The sequence below is a fragment of the Aquila chrysaetos genome, chromosome 19 (genome assembly GCF_900496995.4).
Source record: "Aquila chrysaetos chrysaetos chromosome 19, bAquChr1.4, whole genome shotgun sequence".
Lineage (NCBI taxonomy): Eukaryota > Metazoa > Chordata > Aves > Accipitriformes > Accipitridae > Aquila > Aquila chrysaetos.
This window is the reverse complement of record NC_044022.1, coordinates 255,290-278,602: the sequence shown is the minus strand read 5'-3', so window position 1 is coordinate 278,602 and position 23,313 is coordinate 255,290. Positions and strand designations below refer to the sequence as shown.

Genomic DNA, 23,313 nt, shown 5'->3' with positions numbered 1-23,313 from the left:
CAAAAAAAAGGTTTAAATGTTATGTGTGGGAGTTTGTGCTAGACTGAAGACGCACAAAGTTAGATGTCTAAATGCAGGTTTCTGAATGTGTCTAGTTGTTTAGGGTCCCATTGTGTTTCATGACGATCTAGATGGTACAGTCGGAAATTACAAAACTATTCAGTTGATGCAAGTGTCTTCTTTAGGATGAGTTGAATAGCTCTCAAGACACCACTGGGCAGGATTCAGTTCCCTTCGCATAGGATTGAGTGCAGTGTGAGGGGCTTCAGCCAACCTGCCTGACCTCTGTCCAACCCTGCAGAAGGGCATGGATTTCCTGTCAATCCTGTGTTATATTTGCCAGCCCTCTGCAGATGTCCCGGATACCTTAAAGGATCTCAAATGGCCCTGAATACCTATCTTTAGGCAACAGAATCCTAATCCACTGACTAGACTTTCACTGGCTATAATGCATGCTTAGGATAACTATCTTAGGATGCAGACATCTACAGTGTCCAAAGTTAGATGAAACAAATCCCAATAAATGCTTTTCAAAAAAATCTGTCTAATGTAGCATGAGTGTAATTCAGTGCAGTAATGTCTCCCTACATAGAGGGTCCTGGAGAGAAAGTGGAAGAAAGCTTCCAACTGCAGCTGGCAAGAACAATAAAGGAACTGCAGATACTAGAACCAGCAGGTCTACAGCCTAGATAATTTGTAAAAGGGCAAGGATTTGGGCTGTGGTTACAACTATGAGCTACATACACTCACCCAGCAAAGCCCTCTGCGGTGAGGCATAAGTATTGTCATTCCAGTGAAGGGTTGCACGAGTATGTAAGTTCAGTGGAGAGAATAGATCAAGGAATGCCACAGGCACCAAAAAGAGTTTTCTGCTTGGGATAACCGTCACTTTTTTTGCCAGAACATTGCTCTCCACAATCTTTTTACTTATTGGGATGTTTCTAGTAAGTCAAGCTGTGTGGAACCAGCAGGGGCTTAATATGTGCAGCCCAAAGGCTTGATGTTCTCCAGGTGAAAGTCTGAGTCATAGGAGATGACAGCTCAGTGTGTTATACCAACTTAAACTGCATTATTGAAGGTAGAAGAGATTGCCTGACATTACTATGTTGGGAAGGGAACAGTATACGTTTTTCAGTCAAGAACAGGGTGCTCAGTCTTGATTTACTGGAAGAATGGGAAGTTTTAATTGTGTGTCTTGGGAAACTGTATGAACTGATTTCTCTTGTGTGTACTGTGGGAGTCTGCTGCAGTCCTGGATAAGGTTCATGGGGAATCTCTCTTGGAATTGCTCCCTATAGGGATTGTAGTGGGAGAGGGGTAGAATGGAGCTGCTAGTATGTAAAACATGACTCTGGAGATCTGCAGTATATTTTACTTTGCGTCATACAGTGAGATATTATTATTATCCATATTATTATTACCCATAACAGTTTATTATTATCATCATCCATGTTATTGATTTATTTCAGACTGCCAAGAGAATTAATCCTTAACCTGTTACATAGGTTCTTCCAGCTCTGAATAAAGACTTGATTTTCTGTAAAATGAAAAATAAATCCCAATGCATAATGTGAACATTAAAAAAATGATAAATTTGTGTGGGTGTGGTACTGTGAGCATATTTATTCACATTTATGGCTAATATGAAGTGCAGCTCACTGGTGAGCATCTGGTATAGATATCCATGCTCTTCTGTGGTGGCAGAGCAGCACAAAAAGTATGGACCAGGTCTTCATCTTAAGGAACAGTCATTGCTACATTTGCTTAAGCTGAGCTGCAGTATAAGACTGATTTTGAATATGGAGTGAATGCAATGTACTCAATGAACTGTTTAACTGAGCGTTCACGCCCTGTGCATTCCTGCATAAGTCTCTGTGTGTGTGTGTGTGTATCTATAGGGACTTACATATACATATGTAATTCTCTTGTTTAAGATATATACAGAGAGAAAGAGAGAGAAAGAGAGAGAAAGAGAGTGAAAGAGACTTGCAGTGTAGGAACATATTTATGTCCCACATCTGTTGGATCTCATGTTAAAGAGTATTCCATGCAAGCAGTGCATTTAATTTTCTTTATAAATCTAACAATGTACAAAGAAAGCTGGCTTAAGTTCACCAAGTGAAATGCATGTGGCTTCTTAAAAATATAGGATACATAGTTGTTGGGAAGAAATCCAGATTCTTCCTAAAACTTACATGAAAAATGTAAATCTGCATGGTCAAAAAATTTTGTGTCAATCTTTTGTACATATCAGGTGTAAAATTCTTTAGCATTAATAATATTCTCCATGTTCCACACAAATCATCCTTAATACATCAGTGTTAACATTAGTAATCATACTGCATTGTTTGCTTATAATTGCACCTCACCCTGCCTATTGCGCAGATTCAAACCATAGAAATCAATGCTGAACTTGAGTTCACTTTTGGTATATGAAATACTGCACTGAAATACTAGGAATGGAGGGAATTGTAGAAACTATATTCTCTAAAACATAAAAGTTTATAATTTTTCATCTCCTGTTAATAATAATATTCTGGCAAAGGTTAAAGCATATAAATATTATACTTACTACACTTAGGAGATTTATACCTTGTTGAGTATGTCTCTGAAAGAGCTCTAAGTACTGTAAGCTGTTTGCTTGACACACCATTTAGATTTCGTAGGGAGATAATGAAAGTTTTCACATACTGTTCTCTTATTGACCCAAATACTCTAAATTTCTTGACTGTTAAGTGTCAAAACTTTTTCTGTGTTGACTCAAATATAACTTCCCTAAACATCTCTGAGATCAAATTCTGCAGCAAGGGGAAGAATACTCAAGCAAATCCTCTGACAGTATGCCTCCTGCTGCCTGTCACTCATGTTGTGTCTTTATGGTGGAGAGAGGGATTGAGTGTTTGGGCATAGCTCCTAAGAGATATAAAAGGATGCAAAATATTTTTCCCATTATGAGAAGCTGATCATATTGCCATGATGAATTCAGTGTATTTAACACATAAAACCTGCTAGATTTCGAATTTCACACTGAAAGATTCTCACTTTATGGGAATAGATGATAAAAAAATCGTATGGGTACTTGAAGCTATAAAACTGAGTAATATCATCTTTTAAACATTATGCTCATTGATCATGTTTTTTCACTGATATATGATGCTTACTTAAATATACACTGTTACTTAATTTTTGTTTCCAAGATCTTATACTGTTTTGGGAAAACTGATAATGACATTTTAAAAAAATTTATATTCCTTTTGATTTCAGAAATACTTTAGGGTTCTGTATATACCTTATAAAAATATCTTTAGATGATATTAATGACACAACATTCAAAACATTATTAAAGTGTATTTCCTTTTATCTAACGATCATATCAGACTTAGTTCTCTTTCCATCATGCTACATTGTGATTCTTTCTTTAAAATTTTTTACAAAATTTCTACAGAATACTTGGTTACTGTTGATTTTATACATGGTTATAAGGGTTCACTTGTGTGCCAATCATAGACAAAAAATTCTTATCCAAAGTGTTAAATATTAGATTGCACAGAGCATTCCAGAATTCACAGGAATAATTCACAGTAAGTTTTGCACTATTTCTATTAATATGAGGTTGTTGGGGTTTTTTATTTTGCAGACAGTGAGTTTGCTAGAATGCTAAGTGAAGGGGCATATTTTATCATCAAATTTGATTTGGTGTAAGCAGAAATTTAGATTTGGCAAAAGTATATTAGTTACTCCTTCTTTTCTTTTGATACCAAAATTGATATAGGAAACCACTACCCACTATTTTAATTTCTCTTCAAACTTACTCTGTTTTTTCAAATGGTTTTGTTTTCACCCCTAACACTCCTTTCTTGTGTCACATTTTATTGTGATTTACTGCTCTGAAAAAATGATCTGGCATACTGTTGAAAACTACTGAGGAAGCTGCATTTTAAATCACGTCCAAATCAATTCTATCAGATCAACACTAAGTTAGAATTATGGAGGAAAGTAAAATTTAGAGTCAGTCTGAAAGACAGTCAATATGTGAGATACAAAATGTTCTAAAAAGAGTGAGTATTAAAACTGTAAGTATGGTACAGCATATGCACAAAAGAGGTGAATAGTCTTAATAGTTCCTTGTGGACTAGTAGTTTTATTTTGGAAAGTGGCAGGTAGCACCATCAGTGAGATTAAATTATTTTCAGTGTAACATGAAACTATGCCATCTTTGGGAAACACAGAGCAGAGAAAACATGTATTTGAGGATTTGGTTAGATCTGAAATGTACAGTGATTTTCCTTTGCTAAAATGAAGTCAACCCTCCTGCTTGCCAGATGATGAATATTAAATAGCTACCTAGTTAAAACAAACAAACAAACAAATCTATTGCAGAACTCATGAAAAATGCTTGATATGCCAAATCAGTATTATTAATGAAATTCCTTAATTATTTTGTCACTGATCCCTAATTTCACCATAGCTTCTTTTCAACATCTCTTTTAGCATAAACAACCGCATAGATGGCAGAATCACCCAAGGTGTAAGGACTTCCCTGATGATATATTCCAGTCTGCCTGCTCAGGGACTTGCCCAAGCCAAGTCTGGCTTCATATGTTATGTCTGCACAATTCTCTAGATATTTCAGGCTTTTTCTCGAAGAAGGCTTTTACAGTCAACATAGTAGTACTCAGACAATGGAAAGCTGATGTTAAAAAGCCAGCCTCACTCAGCACTGTAGGATTTAAGAAGAGACCACATGTTTACTTTTGAAGTTGAAATATAGTATAGCCATAAATGGATATGCTCAAGCTTTAAATGTTATTCTGGAATATTTCCAGCATTTTATATATCTATCTGTGAGTAGTACTTCCGTGTAGTGCAAATCAATATGTTGTTATGCAGAACTTCCCTGCATTTCTACATAACATTTATTTTATTCAGATCTTGTTGCATACTTCGTAAGGGAGCAAAGAATTAACCTAAAAGATTATAACTTTCTCATACAGTATACTGTCCAAATCTCATTCTCCAGCAATTTTTGAGTGGCTCTGCTCCAAGATCTCTTAGGAAGAAAAGTTTAACCACAGTCGGAATGGAACTCCAGGCCCACTTTCTTGCCATGAGGTTTGCCACCCTTTTCTCTAATACATTTAAATAACTGCTGTTCTTCTGCTTATCAAAATGTGACTCAGTGAAAGCAGTGCCCTCTGAGGACACTGGTGTGAAAACTGGCTGTGAAATTTGTCTGACACATATTGCTGGCACCCCTCCTTGTCTTCAGTTGTTGAATAACATTAAAGGAAACCTTCAAAATAAAGGTTGGAAGATTTGGCCTGTATTGTATCGCTGTGTAAGCAGTTACTGTATTTACCACAGGAAGGGCGTGTGATGACACACCAGAGAGAAAATGATTTCTATGGCCACACATGGGTAGGAAAGAGAGACAAGTGTATCCAACAGTCTGTAGAGTACACTGTGGAAAAACACTGTGAGAACCCAAGATAAAATCTACCCTCCTCATTTATTTCCTGCTAACCAAAAATAAACCTTTTCCGTCTACAGAGCAACACGGTCCCTTATTGAGCTACTCAAGACAGAGCTTAACGAACTTTCTCAGGAATACAGCAATCAGCAGGGATTAGTAGGCTAAGCAGAGCATCAAACTGGTAAAGCTTTGATTCTGGAAGGGCTGAGTCTTGTGGCATTGCCCTTTGTGCCATGGAGATGTACCAGCTCAACTGGAGCTCATTTGCGTGGCTCTAACAGGATGCACATACTGTGTTTAAGGTATCTTGGTGATTGTAAATTGAAATATCTGTCAATAAAAGAACAAGGAGACTACAATATAGGTTTCTCATGTAAGCACTGAATAGAGCAAATGTGTCTGCATTGAATAAATAGTTTTTGAGACAGTACACTCTCAAATTTCATTTCACTGTTCCTTCCCATGTTCTGCAACATAAGGAATTCCATCAAACTTTTCCTGAAAGTTGTTCATTAACTAGAAAGTGAAAAGAAAGTGCTTTCCTATGGTTATCTTAGGCTATATTAAGCTCACTATCCTTCCAAGAAGCTACTTGGTGAGTATGTGACGAGCAGGAGAACAGAGCTATTGCTCATATTTCAGCAGCTAAGGAATCTGTAACACATGTGAATTTAATAACATGAGATCAGAATCATGTCCAAAGGATTAGAAATATGTTTGGACAAAGACTTTTCAAGGTTAGAATATGTTCTCTTGAAATGTTTAAGTCAAAGTGCTTAAAAAAGACTTATTGTGAGACCTCCTCTGGACTGCAGTGCCCAGTTTCAGTCAGTTTTTGAAAGGCTCCACCATAGGAGGTGGAGAGAAGGACAAGAAGCCTCTGCTTTGTAGGTGGAGATCAATGAGTTTTTGACATGGAATAGCAATAGGGCTTTCTGTTGCAATAGGGCACAGGAGGCAGTGATTTGGAAGATCCCTTTCAGTTAGATTTCCTACAGAGTTAAACAGCGGAAGAGAGATCCCAGATCATTGCTGGTGTGAAACTTGCTGGGAAAGACTGGGTGAATTTGGACTAGAGAACCTTAAAAGCAATGTGAGAGATAGTAAGGTTACTCTACTACTGAATTCCCCTCCCTTCTGATATGAAAGATACCTAAATAATAACTGGAATAATTGAAAGATAAATGGTTATACAAGAATAGGTGGAACTACTCCTGTCAATAACCTGAACTGATAAGCACTTTAAGCTGATATAACTGCATTTGCTAGCTTGGGGCAGAGAGAGGGACAGAACTGCATTTGAAAAATAAAGGCCAGGTTTTATGTATTGTGATTTAATATCATTTTTATCCATTGGACTTTACAAACAAGATTAATAATATTTTCCCTCTTTGAAAAGGCAGGTGACTGAGGCCTAGATAGACAAATGATTTTCTTAAATAGGTAACATACTAGGTACTTCTTTGGAAGGCTTAAGGCTAGAGTCCAGTCTTCCGAGTGGCAGGATAGGACTGACCAGTAGACCAAGGTTAAAGCAGGAAAGTTTCTCTAGCACAGAGAAGCCTATAGCAGGTAGGAAGTCGAGGATCTGATTTAGCAAGGGTGTGGGCATTTGTGTGACTAAAGTTACATGTGCAAATGTAAAATGATTGAAACATTATTATGTATCACATAACTTTTCAGATCTATTTCCAAACAGATAAGGAATCACTGCCATATTTTTCTTTAATATCTATCCATTTATGTGATGTAGATTGTTTTGCACAGGAGGATCAGCAGTGGATTGCTTTCAGCCTGACCAACTGGTCACTCAGCTTTCATAGGTGGACTCAAATGTACATCTTCCCAGAGGTGAAACTGTGGCCCAGCAATCAGTGACATTATATATATTGCATAGTTATCCATGTGAAGATTAATACTTCTGCCATCCCATCTTCTGATGTTAAATCAATTGACATCCACACCTGCTCAGTCCTATAGAACAGAGAAAAAAATCCGGTCAGTGCAATTTATGCATCTGACTCTTATGCACCTCTCATTCATCAGTCCTGCTAAGTAAGTCCTTAATTTTCTTCTATAATCAAGGTAAGAAAGTGTCCTTGAAAGACATCCAGGGGAGATCTCATCTTCCTAAACAATGAGGCTTTCACAGGTAGCTTGATGGCAATCATTAGCTAGAAGGATTTCAGTAGCGCTCTATACTTATCTGGCAGGAGGGCTGCTCAGGCTGATTCGATCTGGGATGTCCTATTAATCTCACTGAGCAACTGGTGAGCTTTGTCATCTTGTCGCCTCCACCCTGTGGTCCCATCTCTGCTGTATCCACTGTTCTTCACGGCCTTATGGTCCCTGGGGCTTCTCTGGCATTCTTGGAATCGGCCTCCCAAACCCATGGGCCTCAGAGTCCAGTACGTCGCTGCACCCTGCAAGGAGTGGGGAACCTAACAGGTAGCAAGGGCACTGTCAGATTTAGGGGAGGAAAGAAAACAAATATTTTGAACAGCCATGAAATCAGTTAAAAATAACAAGTTTAACAGCCCCAGCCAAAAGGAGAAGGTAGGCGATGACAGTTTGGCACTGTGTCATCAACATCGTTCAGATTGCCGCAGGCTGAGGCGAGAGTTTTCCCAGTGACTCCCCAAGTGCCCCCAGTTGCGCTGCAGCCCAGGGAACTGCTGTAGTTTGTGTGTCGGTGATGTTATCGGCTGCAGCAGGCGACACGTGGGAGGCTGAGGTCGTGTCCCAACAGGTGAGTGCTATGCAGCTCCCTTTCAAGAAGGGGTGGGAAACATGTTTCTTTAAAACTCAGAAACATTTGTGCTAGCTGGCATGTTAAAACTGCTGTGGTCACACCTCCACACATTTCTGTAGGAACTCCAAGGCAAAAAATGTAAACGAGACCACAGATACCCAGGCCTTCATCTGCCTGTATGTGATAGCCAGCAGATTCGGTGGGGGCTGCACTTGATTTGACAAAAACATTGCCTCCCTGGCCCTTGGGAAAAAAGCTGAAAGATTTTAATTTCTGAATACATGTGGGAGATCGATCATGGAAATCTTGATCAAGGAATTTTTCAAAAGCCTGAGTGATGCCAAATAAACTTCAACTTGGCATGTCAAAAAACACGCCTTGGTATTTGAAGGTCAATATGTAGTTTTTGAAAAGAATCTTGCCAAACCTATTATGAAGGCATTTTTATGTAAATATGCCTCTTCATTTATGAAGACATTGCAGTATTCTGCTAGTACATTAAGACAGGGAATAATATCTAAACCAGTAATCTCTTTTTAGTGTGAGTAAAATGTGAACCGTAAATAAATGAGTTGTTAAAATCTGTTGTGTGCTAAAAACATAAATTTAAAGATGAAATTTTTCTACTGACGATTTTCATTTAATTTAACTACTTATCTCAAAGCATAAGTGAACATTGCATGCCTATACAGAGAGACGAAGGGGGAGAGAAGTAATGTGTTGGAAGCAGCGTACTATCAAGATTGAGTTGTCATAATTTCACAGTCACTGTTGTGCCCTGTCCCTCTGCTTTATGTCTGTTGAGCTCCTCTCCTGGGAAACTCACAGTGGTTCTATTATTCTGGAGTTTCTCTTCATTCCAGAAGTACTTTCCTGTTCTTTATTTTGATATTTAAACAAATTACTCACATCTTGACTTGAATCTTTTAAGGATTTTTTGGCTTCTCCCAATTTTTTTTTTTTTTTTCATCTTGCAATATACATTGTGACTGCAGCATAGGAATTTGAGATAAAATAAGAATACAGGAATATACTACAATTGCTGCCGTAGAAATATACAGTTCTGTTCCATAGGATAGGCCTCAAGTAACACTAAAAAACTCATCATGATATAAAAAAATAATGCATTAATGCAAAAATATTTCTTTCCTCAGCAGAAGTAATATCTTTGAATCCCTCTTTACAAGGCTTGTCTTAAGGCAAAGCTACAGTGATTTAAAAAGGAACCCTTTTTTGTCCTTGTCTATATCAAGAATTTTGTATTCAGTGAAATTCAGTTTTTTACTCTGTCCTTCCTGAGCAGGACTAAATCACTAGGAAAAGGTTGTAGGTTTAGCATAGCTTAAGAAGGATCAAAGGCACCACAAAGGAGATTCTCTGGTCAAATAATATTAAAAGTTAAGTATTTGAGTTTACCTGGTACAATTACTCTTAAATGAATTAAAAGTAAATGTTAAATGAACCTGACTGACATTTGTTCTCCTCCAGCCAGTCGGGCATTTTATTTGTTGCATTGCCAGAACAGAAAAGGAACGAAAATTCAAGTTTGTGGAAGTGAATTCTTAATAAAGAAAACCAGTTCAATCACTTTGACATGGAGTTAAAAGAGCAGTTTTCCTATGGATGCTCAGTGAGTTACAGCAAGTCCAGCTGATAAAATGGAAATGCTGTTCCATTTTGTTTAGAGAAGGTTTTGCAAATAACAACAACCTCTGTAATCCCTCTTGCATACATTTTCCTCTTAAGGCTGTAAAATTTGAGATTTATGAGTCTGGATTGTCATCTGAAATGGAGGGGAATTCTCTACAAAGACAACGTTCAACAGTTAGATTTAAGAAGTTCAGCTACTTCAAGGGAAATTTGCCAATTTGACACCAATACCAATTTCAAATTCATTATGAAAAGTTAGAGGCCTTAGTTTCAGATGGCACCCACTCATGTGCCCCAGTTTTAAGCATGAGAATGAGATTGCAAGCATTGAAGTATTAGGCACATATGAAGGAGTTTGCAGTAGCGAGTTCTAAATTAAAATGTTATTTAAAGAAAGGGAAATTGGTATATTCTTTTCCCAGAATAAAGGACTTTCTTAAAATAGTACAGTGTTAAGCAAGATAATATTTCTATTTTAAGTATATTTCTCCTGACTCCTATTCTATTGGAATGTCTTTCATTTGTGAGGCCACAGAATACTCTTTTGCTATTACTTATTAGTTTCAAGACTGAGGCTGAGGATACCCCTTGACCCTCAAATTTAACACTTTGTCTGATGAGGTTTTAAATGACAGTAGTTTTCCTACAGGCTAATACGTGTGTAGCACTGCTTTAAAGATATAAACCAGAAGAAAGTCCCATATGGGACAGTAACTAAGGTAGCGGATCTAAACCCGTTATTCTGTGAAACAAGGAAATGAACTTTGTTTCATTTCAGCTGGAGCCTGTTTTTGGGGAGAAGTTGTCTGGCGCCACAAAACAAATTAGTAAGCAGAGACGTGAAGACTATTAAGTTTATTTTAAGAATGTGTTGCCAGAGATCTAATAAATTTACTTACTGCTGCAGGCCATGCATGCATGAAGCCTTACTAATCCAGGTGGTGTTTTTTTTCCTTCAGAAGGAGGTGCAGGGTGTGGATCCTTAGGAAAAAAGGTATTCTGCTTTAGGTAATATGGGCATTGTTTAATGATAGACATAACAGCTTGAGTGGTACGTTTGAGTTTTCTCTGTTACTACTCACAAGGAAGTTTAAATTATTTTTCTGATACAAAGTTAGTTTGTGGCTATACAAAGTTCTAATTAGTTTAATGACAACACAGAAATAACTTTAGAATAACAGAATAATTCTAAACCAACAGATTTTTTTTTTGTTATTTTTAAATATTCCAAAGACTACTTTTAAAGTGTTTGAATTTACAAGTTTACCATATTACACTTCAGGACTAGTCATACCTTCGAGTTTTCTCAGTACTCTCCTTTGTGCATGCATGAAAATCACGTCACTGGACTTTAGTTAGCCATCTAGACTGGTAGGTTGAACACTCTCCCATTATATTCAATGGAGTGGGCCAAGTCTTTCCAGAGGGTAATCCAGATGTTCATATCAGATGTACCTGCAGTTCCTGAAGATGCAGTTCTTTCCAGCTGCCTAGACAGCTAGCTTAAATTAAACATATGTCTTTTACATGATAAAATTAGATTATATGAATCCTACCCTTAAGTGGCAGGTCTCTTGTCTTCACCTGTTGCAGAACAGGAGCCAGTTGATTATGTTCCTGTGCACTGGGACCTAAGCAAAAACATACTGTGTTTTGTCAGTAGTGGTTATTCACTGCAACTATTGAATTTGGCTGCTCTGAATTTTTTTCTGCTGATAAGCAGTGGTCATTATTTATCCAATATGCAGTAACAAAAAGCATCATTCAAAATAAGGACTTATCTCTACAATAAGAACAAAGACTTTTGAGAACAAAGTGCTGCTAATAGAGCAGTCTGCAGACAACCCTACCTCCTGGTACCTTCCCTTTTCTGGGTCTAGTGGGATGTTATGTTCAATAGCTGTCATCGGTCCCCTTTCAAATGCTTCCTCTCCTGTCCACCCCCTTGGTTTTGTCCTGCTTCTCTTGAATCTGTTTATATGAGTTAGTTCTCTAGAAGGGAGGGTAAGCTTCCAAACATTTTACTCTCTTCCTTGTCCTTTACTACTTTCAAATACAGGCTATCAGCAGTGATTGCTACCTGCTGATTAGTTTAAAATAATCCCTGATAAGTGCCTAGCAAATAAGGCAAGACCAACCAAGAGACAGGTGGCACTCTTTTTTTTTTTTTACTTTTTTTTTCCCTGTTCATCACCTTCGAAACAGTGACAGGGCAAATAAAGTCTTTCTTCTGCTTTGTTATCTGTTGCCTCGTAAATTCAGTGTGACACCAACTTTTGCACGTACCTCCTGCACAGCAGTTTCTTAGAGGTCTCCCTTTCAAACACCAGCCTGTTGGTGACTGCTTGACCTCAAATACTGGCCAAAATCAGGTGCATTCAGCATAGCTTCAGGTTATTATTTGTAGTGTATCCTGATCCTTTAACATGGTCACTTTCGTCATTTTTAGATGTCTTCCCCCCCCCCCCCCCCCCAATAGTGCATGCAGGCTGAGAGGGTAGAGTTTGATTAGGAATTGTTTTGAGCAGATTCTGTGATGAATGCCTCCCTCCTGTTGACATTCAGTGAGACAAAGCATTTCTGGAAAGAAAACATTGTCAGTTCTGATTTGTAATGAGAACAGGCCTCTATTTATTAGAAAATATACTTTCTATGGAACTGATACTTCTGGCACTTCAATTTCCAAAGAAATATTTCCATATAAACTGTATGATGATCCAATGTATCAATGGGATTTAGATCAGATCTTCTGGTCATTGTCATCACAGTAACCTGTCTGGCTGCACTGTGAATGTTGCAAGATTTTAAAGTGCTGTAATATGTTATTGTTGGTATGTACATAGAACAAGTATTATATATCCATTCCTTTGTGAATATATTAATATAGAAATAAGTATGATTAATATAAATCATATATATGTTTTTGTGTCTAATGAACTGTCATTATTTTACTTTTAGCCAACCCTTAATTTCATTTAAACTCCTTGCTCTTTAAAGGAAAATTTAGGCTGCATCTGACGTATTTTGTGTGTCTACTTTAAAATGAGATAATCAAACTCTGGAGTGTGATTGTCAGGAGAACATATTAGCTAAAGGGATTCTGTGAATCCTATTCTATTTATCTTCTCCACCAATAAATACTGAACAGTTGCTGAGTCTCTGAGCAGAGCAATAAGAAATTTTCTTATCCTGTGAAAATGTTTTGAGATATTTTATTTTGAATCAGGACAAAACATCAAAATTCTTATAAAGTTTTGCAGAATAATTGAGCATAGGCTTTTCAATTTGAAAAAAAAAATGGAATGTGCAGTTTAGTATTTTTAGTTTTTACATTAAAAATTAGTTTAATTTTTTTACAGTATTAATATGAGAAGTTATATATACCCAAAAGACTTAAGGCGGACTGTGGAAAAAGATGAAAAGTCAACATTTATTTTCTCCAATATTTTCAGTAAGGTGATTAATCAAAGCCAGTCTTTTTGTGAACAATTTTGATTTTGATGGATTGATATTTTGAAGGAGAAGGGGAATAATATTAATATTTTTTGCCCAGTTGTACTTTGTTCAGTCCTGCTAAGAACTTTTTGGGTAGCTCAATGTCTTTCTCTTCTGTTACAATGATTCGGCAGCATATATGTGTATGTGCTTAAGCATTTCAATTAGTAACATTTCAGTAGTACCCTGAACCCATGAAATTATTTACATATTCACCATTGGAACTGTAGAAGTGGGAAGCATTCAGCTCCTGCAGAGCTAGCCCCTTGCTTACAGCACTGAATCCTAAAAGTGTTCTTTTGGATTCTCTTGAAATTAGTTACAAAGCTAACCACTTAATAGGTACAAAGACTTTCAAACACACACAGTGCTCCAGAGTCTTTTTTTGATGATTCATACTGGGTTTCTCTTTATCTGCTTTGCTCTTTCCTTTGAAAACTCACAGCCTCGTGGTGCAGCCAATAGAGTGAAGGTATCCTGGCTCTTGGTGTACTAATTTGTACTGAGCTGGTTTAAACTGAAATTAATTTAAAGCTATGAAATGCAGTGGCTGAAGACCCAGTGCAGGTTTGCTTCCACAGTTTCTGTAAATGAAAATCTGGTTAATCTCTTAATCAGAATCTGGTTAATCTCCTGCAGAAGACCTGGGCATAGACTTGAATTGGGAATTCCTTAAATTAACCCAGCATGAATCTCCAGACTGTGCTTGGAGACATCCTTAGTTACACTTAGTTGAATTTTACTAGCATCAAAATTTAATATGCACTAGCTAGCCTTTACATTCATGTCTCTTCTCTCACTTCCCCTTCTCTTTTTGTAACAAAGAAACTATACAGTATTCTTCAGATATTTTTTCTGCTACATGACTTCAAGCATTTGCTTAGTCTGAGCCCTGGCAAATGCGGCCATTCCAACTTGTTTCTTGGGGCTAGGCATAAAACAGAAGCAAAAGAGACTTACAGAAACTACTGAAAGATGGAAGCTGTCTGCAGTTCATTGGATACCAGCAATTACACTCCAGGCAAGCCAAGTCCATAATTCTGGGAAGTGTGTGTTTTCTCATGAGAAGTCAGAGAAAGCATTGTTTTAGTCCCTAATCACTAGGGGCTAGTTTAGGGGGTTGGTTTTGATTGTTCTGCAAATATATTGAGTTACAGTGGCAGATAGAGTGCAGAAGGGTGCAGAGTTCAGCAAGTTATTTTAGTGATTGGGGTCCATTATAGTACATTTGAAAAAGACTTATAAAGATGAAGCATTTTAATGGGTTTCTAATTGGATAAAATTATTAGGTTAGCTTATGCATTGTTGAAGTAAATTTAAAACATACTAATGACATATTTTACGTGCTGGGTTTGCTTATGCGTTTAACTTCTGCAAATAGTTTTTCTGTATGAAATTAAGGCAGTTTTACAGGATATGCCTTTTCTGGTGATCATAGCAGAGGGAATAGCACATGATCACAGAATCATAGAATCAGAATGGTTTGGATTGGAAGGGACCTTTAAATGTCACCTAGTCCAGTGATGAGCTGCCCCATTGCATTGAATAAAGAACATTTATTATCTATTTTATAGGTAGACCTTTGCCTTTTTAACCTGGAGCTAGAATGTACTGGGACTATGACACAGTATGGCAAATCAGAGTTGTTGAAACTACGTGTCTTGTGCTAATCATATAATATCATCTCTATATTTATTCTGACTAGCAGAATCACCTAAGATTGTATTTTCCTCCTCTAGTCTGGCAAAAAACTGTTTTATACAAACCACGATTAATGACTAGCAAATAGTGTAGGGATCAAAAAACTTGGAAAGTGCTAAGGCTGCCAGGAAGTTTCATAGCTAAATGGGGAGTCATGATGTTGGGGAATAAGATTTCTGCATTTCATGTCAGATTTTACTTCTAATGAGACTGATGAGGTAACTTTATCCTGGTGTATATTAACTAAGTTGGCTTGGCACAGAAGGAGGCTAATCAGAGGATGAAAAAATGGAACAGATGTCTAACAATGGATGATTCCCTTTTCTTTCCTCCCTCTGTGTCTTTGTTTTCTCTGCAGGCTGAACTCAAGTTCAGGAGTGAGTTTCCTTTTTCAGATGCTTTGTGTACCTGCTGCAATGAGGAGATCCATAGCAGGGAGAAGGATAGAGTAGTGCTGACTTCAGTAACCCTGTCTGAATGAGGCACCCAGTAGGGTCAAATATTGTGAACCAAAGAAGAAAGACTGCAGCTTTTGCAGACATGCAAAAAAGTCAGCAAGCAGTAGCAGAACCTGGAAAGAGCTGGAGGAAGAGGGAGGAAACATGATTTGTTAACATGTCTTGCTATGGTTTTAATTGTGCCATACAATGGTTCCTGTACTATAGGCAGACTGTTAATATTTCACAGTTGCTCTGATTCTCCTTATTAACATCCTTTTGCAGTCTGTTTAGGAAGCAAAATAAGAAAAGAAAGGAGAAAAGACGAATAGTAAAAATTTTAAAGAAACTCTTCTTTCTTAGTGCTTTATTTACCCTTTTTTTTTCTTGTGTTTGATATATGTTCTTTGCCCTGGAAGAATGTATAGGTTCTTTTTTTTCCCCATTAAACAACCTCACCTAATGACTAAAGAGAGCAGATATGTTGCACCATGAAGTTCTACAAGTACCAGACAGCTGTGTTTGTACAGACATATCTTGTGGACACGATGAGTCTGTGTGGCTATGGTTATACAGGTTAGGCACTCTTTAGCTGATTCATCTCTGACTGATTATGCCATGGATACCATGCAGGGAAAGCAATATCTCTATCAACACACATCAATTTCTATTGTGTCAATAAGTGAACACTGTGGTGTAGTTTTATTCTTTTGTTTATGAATTAGGGTTCTGGGGTAGCTCCTAGGGACAGCAAAGCTACCATCAGACATTCTTTATGGAATGCCCTTCATGTTGCCAGTGCTCAAGAGACATGATTTAATGATAGAGAGATATTTTATACTGTCTTCACATAGCCCAGTGAACTGTGGAGAGAACTGGAACTGATTCTTTCCTTCTATGAGCTCTTGGCATCATGATAGAAAGTTCTGACAATCTAACCTGTATTTCTCACGGAGGTTTTATATCTTTTTAAAGATATCTGAGCAGCATGGTTAGAAAGATAAATGCTTAAATGGGAATATTCATTTCAATATTTTTCCCTTTAACCAGTTTACTGACCAAGTCCTCTTCTCCCTCCTCTTTTATTCATGTTGAGTAACTGAAACTGGAGTTTCCAGATTACTTGATCTTTCTGGTTTGATGACCTATGCAAAAATAATACATCACTGTTTTCTGACAGGTGACCAATTTGCTGACAGGACTCCCATAAAGACCAATTCTAGGTGACATCCATCTTCAACTTGTCATATTCAGGCAAACCTTTTCAGAGGGTATTGTCCTCAGCAGCCTCAGTCAGTCAGGAAGTCACAATCATGAAATTGCTTTGTGACCCACCTTACTCCAGATCCTTAGCTTTAGCTTCTTAGAAAGTCTTTGACTATGTCTCACAACTCTTGCCATCTCATTTCTTGTGAATGTCTCACTGTGGCACATCCTGTTTAGCATCTTCTGATTTAGCACTGCTGCACTCTGATCTCTGGCAAAATTCAAAAAACAGGTTTTCATGCATCAGTACAGCAACATCTCGCCAACCGTGTCTCATTGATATATAAGCAAAGTTACTTCAGATTTACCTTGCTGTAACATGGCCTTCCTTCCTTTTGTTTATTTTTAAAAGCAGTCTAGTAACGGCTTCCCTCTGCAAACTTCTGATGTATTTGTATTACAAGCACCTGTCTGGGAAAGGAACAAAAGCAAAACTGTCATTGAGGTACAGTGCCTTAATTATTTGGCTAGAAGCTAAATGTTTGACTATGCCCAAGGGAAGTGCTAGTGAGCAATGCAAAATTCATTTGTCTATAGAAATGTTATTGTAGGGGAGATAATTTAATAGAGAACCAAATTAAAATGGCATGTGCAATTTTATTTCTGTTATTTTATAATTTCTGAAAGCTATGCTCTTAATATTCCTTGCAGACCTTATGTTTGCATGGTGCTTGGCTCTACTATGTTGTAGAAAAGGCCCAATTTCATCTAGTTCAGGCATGGTGGAAGTCTTCTTACCCAGCATTAGATGACCATAATAAAAATGTCTGCAACGTTAACTGGTCACAACAGGCATCTTTAACAGCTGCTGAGGAAAAATGCACATATTTCTGCCTATTTTGAGGCACAGCTAATCTCATTCAAAAATAAATGCCTAAAATAAGTCATAACCTTACAAAATGCCTCCTTCTCAGTTTTAGCTGTAAAGACAGTTTAGGATTTCTAGCCCAAAAATAAATACCTGAAATTAGATAAGATGTATTGTATGCTTCCTGCTCTATTGTGCTGGAGGTCTATAATAACAGCAACAACAACAGCAACAACATTTGTTTTACTCTTTGGGGATGTTGGACCATGAAATGGCTTGTATAATTTAGAAGACATTTCTTCTGAACACAAAAAGCACGAAGTGAAGAAAGCAAGATCTAAAATATCTATATTCTTTTCTTAAAATTCTAAATCTGATGGGTTAAGTACTGCACATTCTAAAAGGTGAACAATATATATTTCAGGGGCAGAAGTAGGCCTGTAGAAATGGAGGCTTGCTGAAAGCCCCCTAGAAATAATACTTTTTTGTTTGGTTTTTTTTGTTTGTTTTTTTTTTACTCTAAGAAAAAATAGAAAGAAACTGCTGAAAGCAAGAAATAGGTGGAATTAAGACAATATTAAATCTTTCTTTCATATTGCCTTTCTTGTGCTTTTTGCTTCCTGAATTTCATCCTCTCATTAGGTTTCTAACTCAGTATAATTCAACATTTTCCATAGCATCAATGACAGGAATGAACTGGTTTGGTAGTTGGCTACTGAAATTTCTCCATATGACTGTTCCTTTTTAACAGCTGGGATTTTTTCTCTTGTATAGTAATTTTGATAAGTTCAGTAATTATGTGCAAATATAGATTACATTTAAGGTTGAACTATTTAAGACACTAGAGATGAAACGCAAGAGACCTGTGTGTAAGCAAGCTGTAGATCGTGTGCTTGTGTCCACAATACATTTAAACCATTAGTTATTTGGACAGTACAACAAATTATGCTGGATTTCATATTACTTCCAACCCCTGGCTGGAATCTCTTATGTCTAAAAAGATACAAACTCTGCTAGAAGCTTTTTCTTCACCTCGGGGGTTTCCAGTGTCTGACATTCTCATTTCTAGTAAGCTCATGCAGCAGTATTTTTTCTCAGTAGTGATACTAATAGGTTCTCTCTCCTCTAACTGGCAATAAATTTTCATTCCTTTTATATCTTAAAAACTTTCATCCCTCTGTCAAATTGTATTTAAATTGGGCATTGTGTTCAAGGGTGGCACACAAATGGCTTTTCTCACTAGGTTAAAGAGCAAGATGTATTCTGTTGCATTTGTCCCAATAAACTAATGGGAAGACATAACATATGGCTAACCTAATGTAAGGGCAGCTATAGCTAACACTATAGTTACTGGTTTTCTTGTCGTGCTCATTACAGTTTTTGGTATGCGTGTTTGTAGCCTTCCCCTTTGCCAATAACAATAGAGATCAAAAGAGCAGAAAGAAGCAGGGCAAGGAATGCAGGGTGATACTCCAATAACCATTTCCCTCCTTTTGTCTACACAGGACCATTGCCTTTATGTGAGATTACACAAGTATGGTTGTTGGTTTTTTCTAGTAGACAGGTCAATAAAGAAATATAGAGGCTTATCTTTGAAGCAGAGTAGAAGCATATGGAAGGGCTGCCTAAGTTTTCAAGGAATAGAATGGAAGAAACTGGAAGAGGAAAACCAACCTCCATTTGGCTCTTTCTCCAGTAATTAAGCCATGAGTGAAGTGAAATACTTAGATATGTTTCTCTTTCTCTGCTGTTCAGAGGAATTACTTTATTCACTGACTTGTGTACAGAAGTGTTAATTTCTAAAGGGAATTCCTTGCACATTTCAGACAGTCATTACCTGCGCAAACCTTGTTCTGTAGCAGCACCTTGTGGGAAAGAAATCAGACTACAGCCTGTCAAACAAGCCAATGTTCCCAGAAGACAGTTGCTAAGTAAGCATCTGCCTTCTGTGAGCTGAACAGGTTATTTTATTCTTGCTATGGAAATTAGAGGATTCTCCTGAGTAATAACAAACATATCCAATAGGATGATATACAGAACTTGATTTGTCATGCCCTTTTATCTGTGGCATCCAGAATCCCTACACTGACAAGAAATGCCTTTTTACTGTGCAAAATCAGTGAACAGATGGAGGTAAATTGTACATGAGAAAGTAAAGCTATGCTATATTTTATCAGAAATGTGTTAATCTGATTTGAGATATTCAGTCTGTTGTACAAATACTTGGCTTATAGTCAATGAAATGGGTGCTAGCTCTTTTCAGCTATTGCCTTTCCAACTGAAAAAAAAAGTAGCATTTTTAACTGGACTTTAGAGTGCCATCTGTTTGCATTTGTTGTTTCTGGATTGCTTTTTAGACTAAGAAAAATTCCATGAAGCCTGCTATTTCAATAAAAATTTCCTGTTGTTTTACAGTTGTACAAATCCCATTAACAGTAGACAAAACAGCTTCATTTCTGCTGGGAGCAAGAGATTGCAGATTTTAGGCTGGTGCTTAGTGTTTTGCAGCTGGAGTTAAATGATAGTTAAATGGAGTTAATGGATAATGACTTCCATATCATCCCCTCCAAAACTTTGAGGGATGCTTCCAGTATTCCTGCATTGCTTTGGCTTCAAAGAGGGAGCCTACTTTTGTTGATAAATATATGGGCATTTGTGTTTGAGAAGGACTGTGAAGGTTCTCCCGATTATTGTAAGAGGAAATGCAGTCTTCAACTTAAGGACAATGCCATCAACAGCTGCCAGCCAGAGATGCTGACTTGGTCCATGTTAACCATTCAGTTTCCCTAGCTGGGTGTACTGCTTGCTGTCCTGTGCTTTCAATTCCCAGTGTTTGAGTGCACAGAAACCACCCATGTTCAGTGAGACTGCAGGGAAGCTGTTGTGCTACTGCTACAGTAGAGCCTTGGAAAGGATCCCTGGAGTCTGCTTTCTTCACCAGGAGCATGTTGCTACAGTTGTGCCTGTGTAAAAAGAACTGTGAGGACATCTTTTGGTCTATTGAAAATTGACTCTCAAAACACAACTCAACACCTTGCTCACTTGCGGGCATTCATGATATCATGAAGATAAGTCATTGCAAAATAGTTTAAGAGAATTCCAATAAGCATTTGTATCTCTCTAAATCTTCTTAGGTGACACAAGCAATCATAACTCTTGCCCAAGATTTACAAGCATGTAAGCTTAGGAGGGCATCAGCATAGCTATAAACTGTGGCATGTATCGGGGATACTTAATCTTGTTGAAACCATTTCCTAGGAAGATATGAAAGCTGTTGCTAAAATCATACAGTGCTGATGCATAAATTCTAAACCAATAAGAGCAGAAATTGTTAGATTTAGTGACCAAAATATTGAGTTTTAGAAGCAGGCTGCATGCAGTCTAAAAGATGGTAGGTATCATCTCCAGCCTCTCAGGATACTAAGGGTCTCCCAGTGCTTCTGGCAGTCTGATCATATCAAGGAAGTTCTGTGTGAGGTCCTACATTGTGTGTTATTTGGAAATACCAATACAGTTCTGCAGAAACTTGGATCGTCCACAATTTTTGTAATTTCTAAAAAAGAGATCCCAAATATATTGTGATTAATTCTTGCTCTTTTTCCCATGAAAAAGAAGAAAATTAGCATAGTCTGGAATGAATGTGACTAGTTTGTATGCATCTAAGATAAAATTTACTCCTATATGTACTAAATGTCTCATGGTTTAGGTCTTTACTTGTTATTTCTTAGTTTTAAATCTTTAAAACCTTTGGATTGTAATGTCCAGCTAAGGTACACATCTTACCCAGGATACCAGTTACATTAACCTCAAAAGACAAAGTAGTATTTAACAAAAAAGAAAAATGAATTAATATATTATATTAATTATATTAATTTTGTTTTGCAGGAGGCAATAAGCTGAAGAATCAACATTTTCGCCTAAACTGGGCATGGATCTCCTTAGAAAAGGAGTATTATTTAGTAAATGAAGACTCCAAATATCTTGATGTTGTTCTTAAACGGAGAGGTTACCTGGGAGAAACCTCTTTTATAAGTAAGTTCAATTTTAATCTTATCAATTGCTTCTATAAATCACTGGCCAGCTAGTTGATAAAATGTATCAATACAGCTATATCCTTTTACTGTTTTACTGGTGTTTCATACTAAGCAAGCTAGATTCAAAGGAATATGTTTATTTATTAAGTTTCTTTTGTTATGCTAAGTATATGATTTCTTTAGTTATATGATGACATTTTCACTTTTTTTTTGTCTTCTGCAATTAATTTTTGACTTAACAACCCAAGACCCTGTCCTTCTTTCTTTGATTTGTTTTATACCACTGTTGTATTTGTCTCACAGACTACAGTTCCTGTCCAGATTTTATTTTTCCTGTAATGAGAAAATACAGTTTTAGCAATTGGAAAGACAACAACAATAAACATAGATCATTTTCCAGTAAGGCTATTGTGAGCTGGTCTGATTAGCAGCTATGTACATTAGGCTCATTTTCTTCATTCAATGTTGGCAGTCAACTGAGGCTGATACAGGAGGTGTTGAAAGCTGTTTGCAGTGTCTGGGGAGTGAAAAGGTGAAAAAAGATTGTGTTATCACATTCTGCAACCTCACACCTGTCTCTAACATCTGGATCTGTTCCCATCCTCCTCCTAGTGATGCATTTGGACCAGGGAGCATTATCCTTGTACAGTTTCATGTCGAAACCTATGGTGAGCTTACACTGCTTAGAAAAGGCACTCAGTTTAAAGCTGGTTTTGCAGAAATATGTAAGCATTTACCTGGCATGGAGAACAAGCTCATGCTTAGAAATCAGGTTTCTGTTTAAGTCTCATTCTGAATAAGAATCTGAGTTTCAGGTATTGAGATGTAGTTAGGACACCTATTTTGGCATGAGATTTAAGGGATATAGGCACTAACTAACTTAATCTAACTTAAAAGGCTCTGTTTTGAACAGTGAACTAACTTTGATAATATATTTCTTTTAAATGAACTAAAAGAATAAAAGAGATGAATGAAATACAAAGTTAAAGATGTGTGGTTGAGATTACTCGTACTGATTAACAGATACTGATTTGACTTCTGATCCCTCAAATAGAGTGTTTACAAAATTTTCTACCTATGGATTCGAGTTCAGTTTCTGAATTGAGCTGACTCCAAATACAGCAAAAGCAGTTTGAATAACTTGCCTCTGACTACCTTAATCCTACAAAATGGAATAACAGAGTTGGAAAGAACTGAAAAGATATTGGTTAAGATGCTTACTGGCCTTTCTGGTCCATGTGCAGTGCCAAAGGGGCTGAAGGGTTAGAGGTTATGTAAAATATTGGCTATGACTTAGGAAGAGGCACTAACAGGAAGCAAGAAAGGCCAGATTTGTAGGGAAAGGTGATATGTTTTAATGCATTAATGATACAGTTGGAAGAAACAGGCAGAGAAGGGAGAACGTTTAAGTTTTTTCTGAAAACCTGAGACAGACCTTTAAGATTTGAGTGGTACTGTGGGGTTCAAACAGAGGCCAAATGCATGAGTTGGAGATAGTTCTGAAGGATTGTCTAATTTCCATGAGGGCCTGTCAGACAGCCTTAAACTGGGGGGGAAATGCCAATGAAAAGCCATTTTAGAGCAGCCTGGGTCTGAGGCTGTAAGGTCTGTGCTGTCTCTGTGGGATCAGCTATGTTGGATTTTGTCCCATGGCTTTGAAGTTTCAACTTGATTTGAGTTTAATGATTGTCATACAA

The 23,313-nt window shown here is 37.3% G+C and overlaps 1 protein-coding gene across 1 annotated transcript in view; it reads left to right on the top strand.

Moving 5' to 3' along the window:
• Window positions 1-23,313, top strand: part of FREM2 (FRAS1 related extracellular matrix 2) — a 142,925-nt gene that overhangs the window by 55,905 nt on the left and 63,707 nt on the right. The window contains exon 3 of the mRNA XM_030042908.1: window positions 21,468-21,614. Coding sequence (XP_029898768.1) covers window positions 21,468-21,614 — 147 coding nt within the window. The remainder of the gene's footprint in view (window positions 1-21,467; window positions 21,615-23,313) is intronic.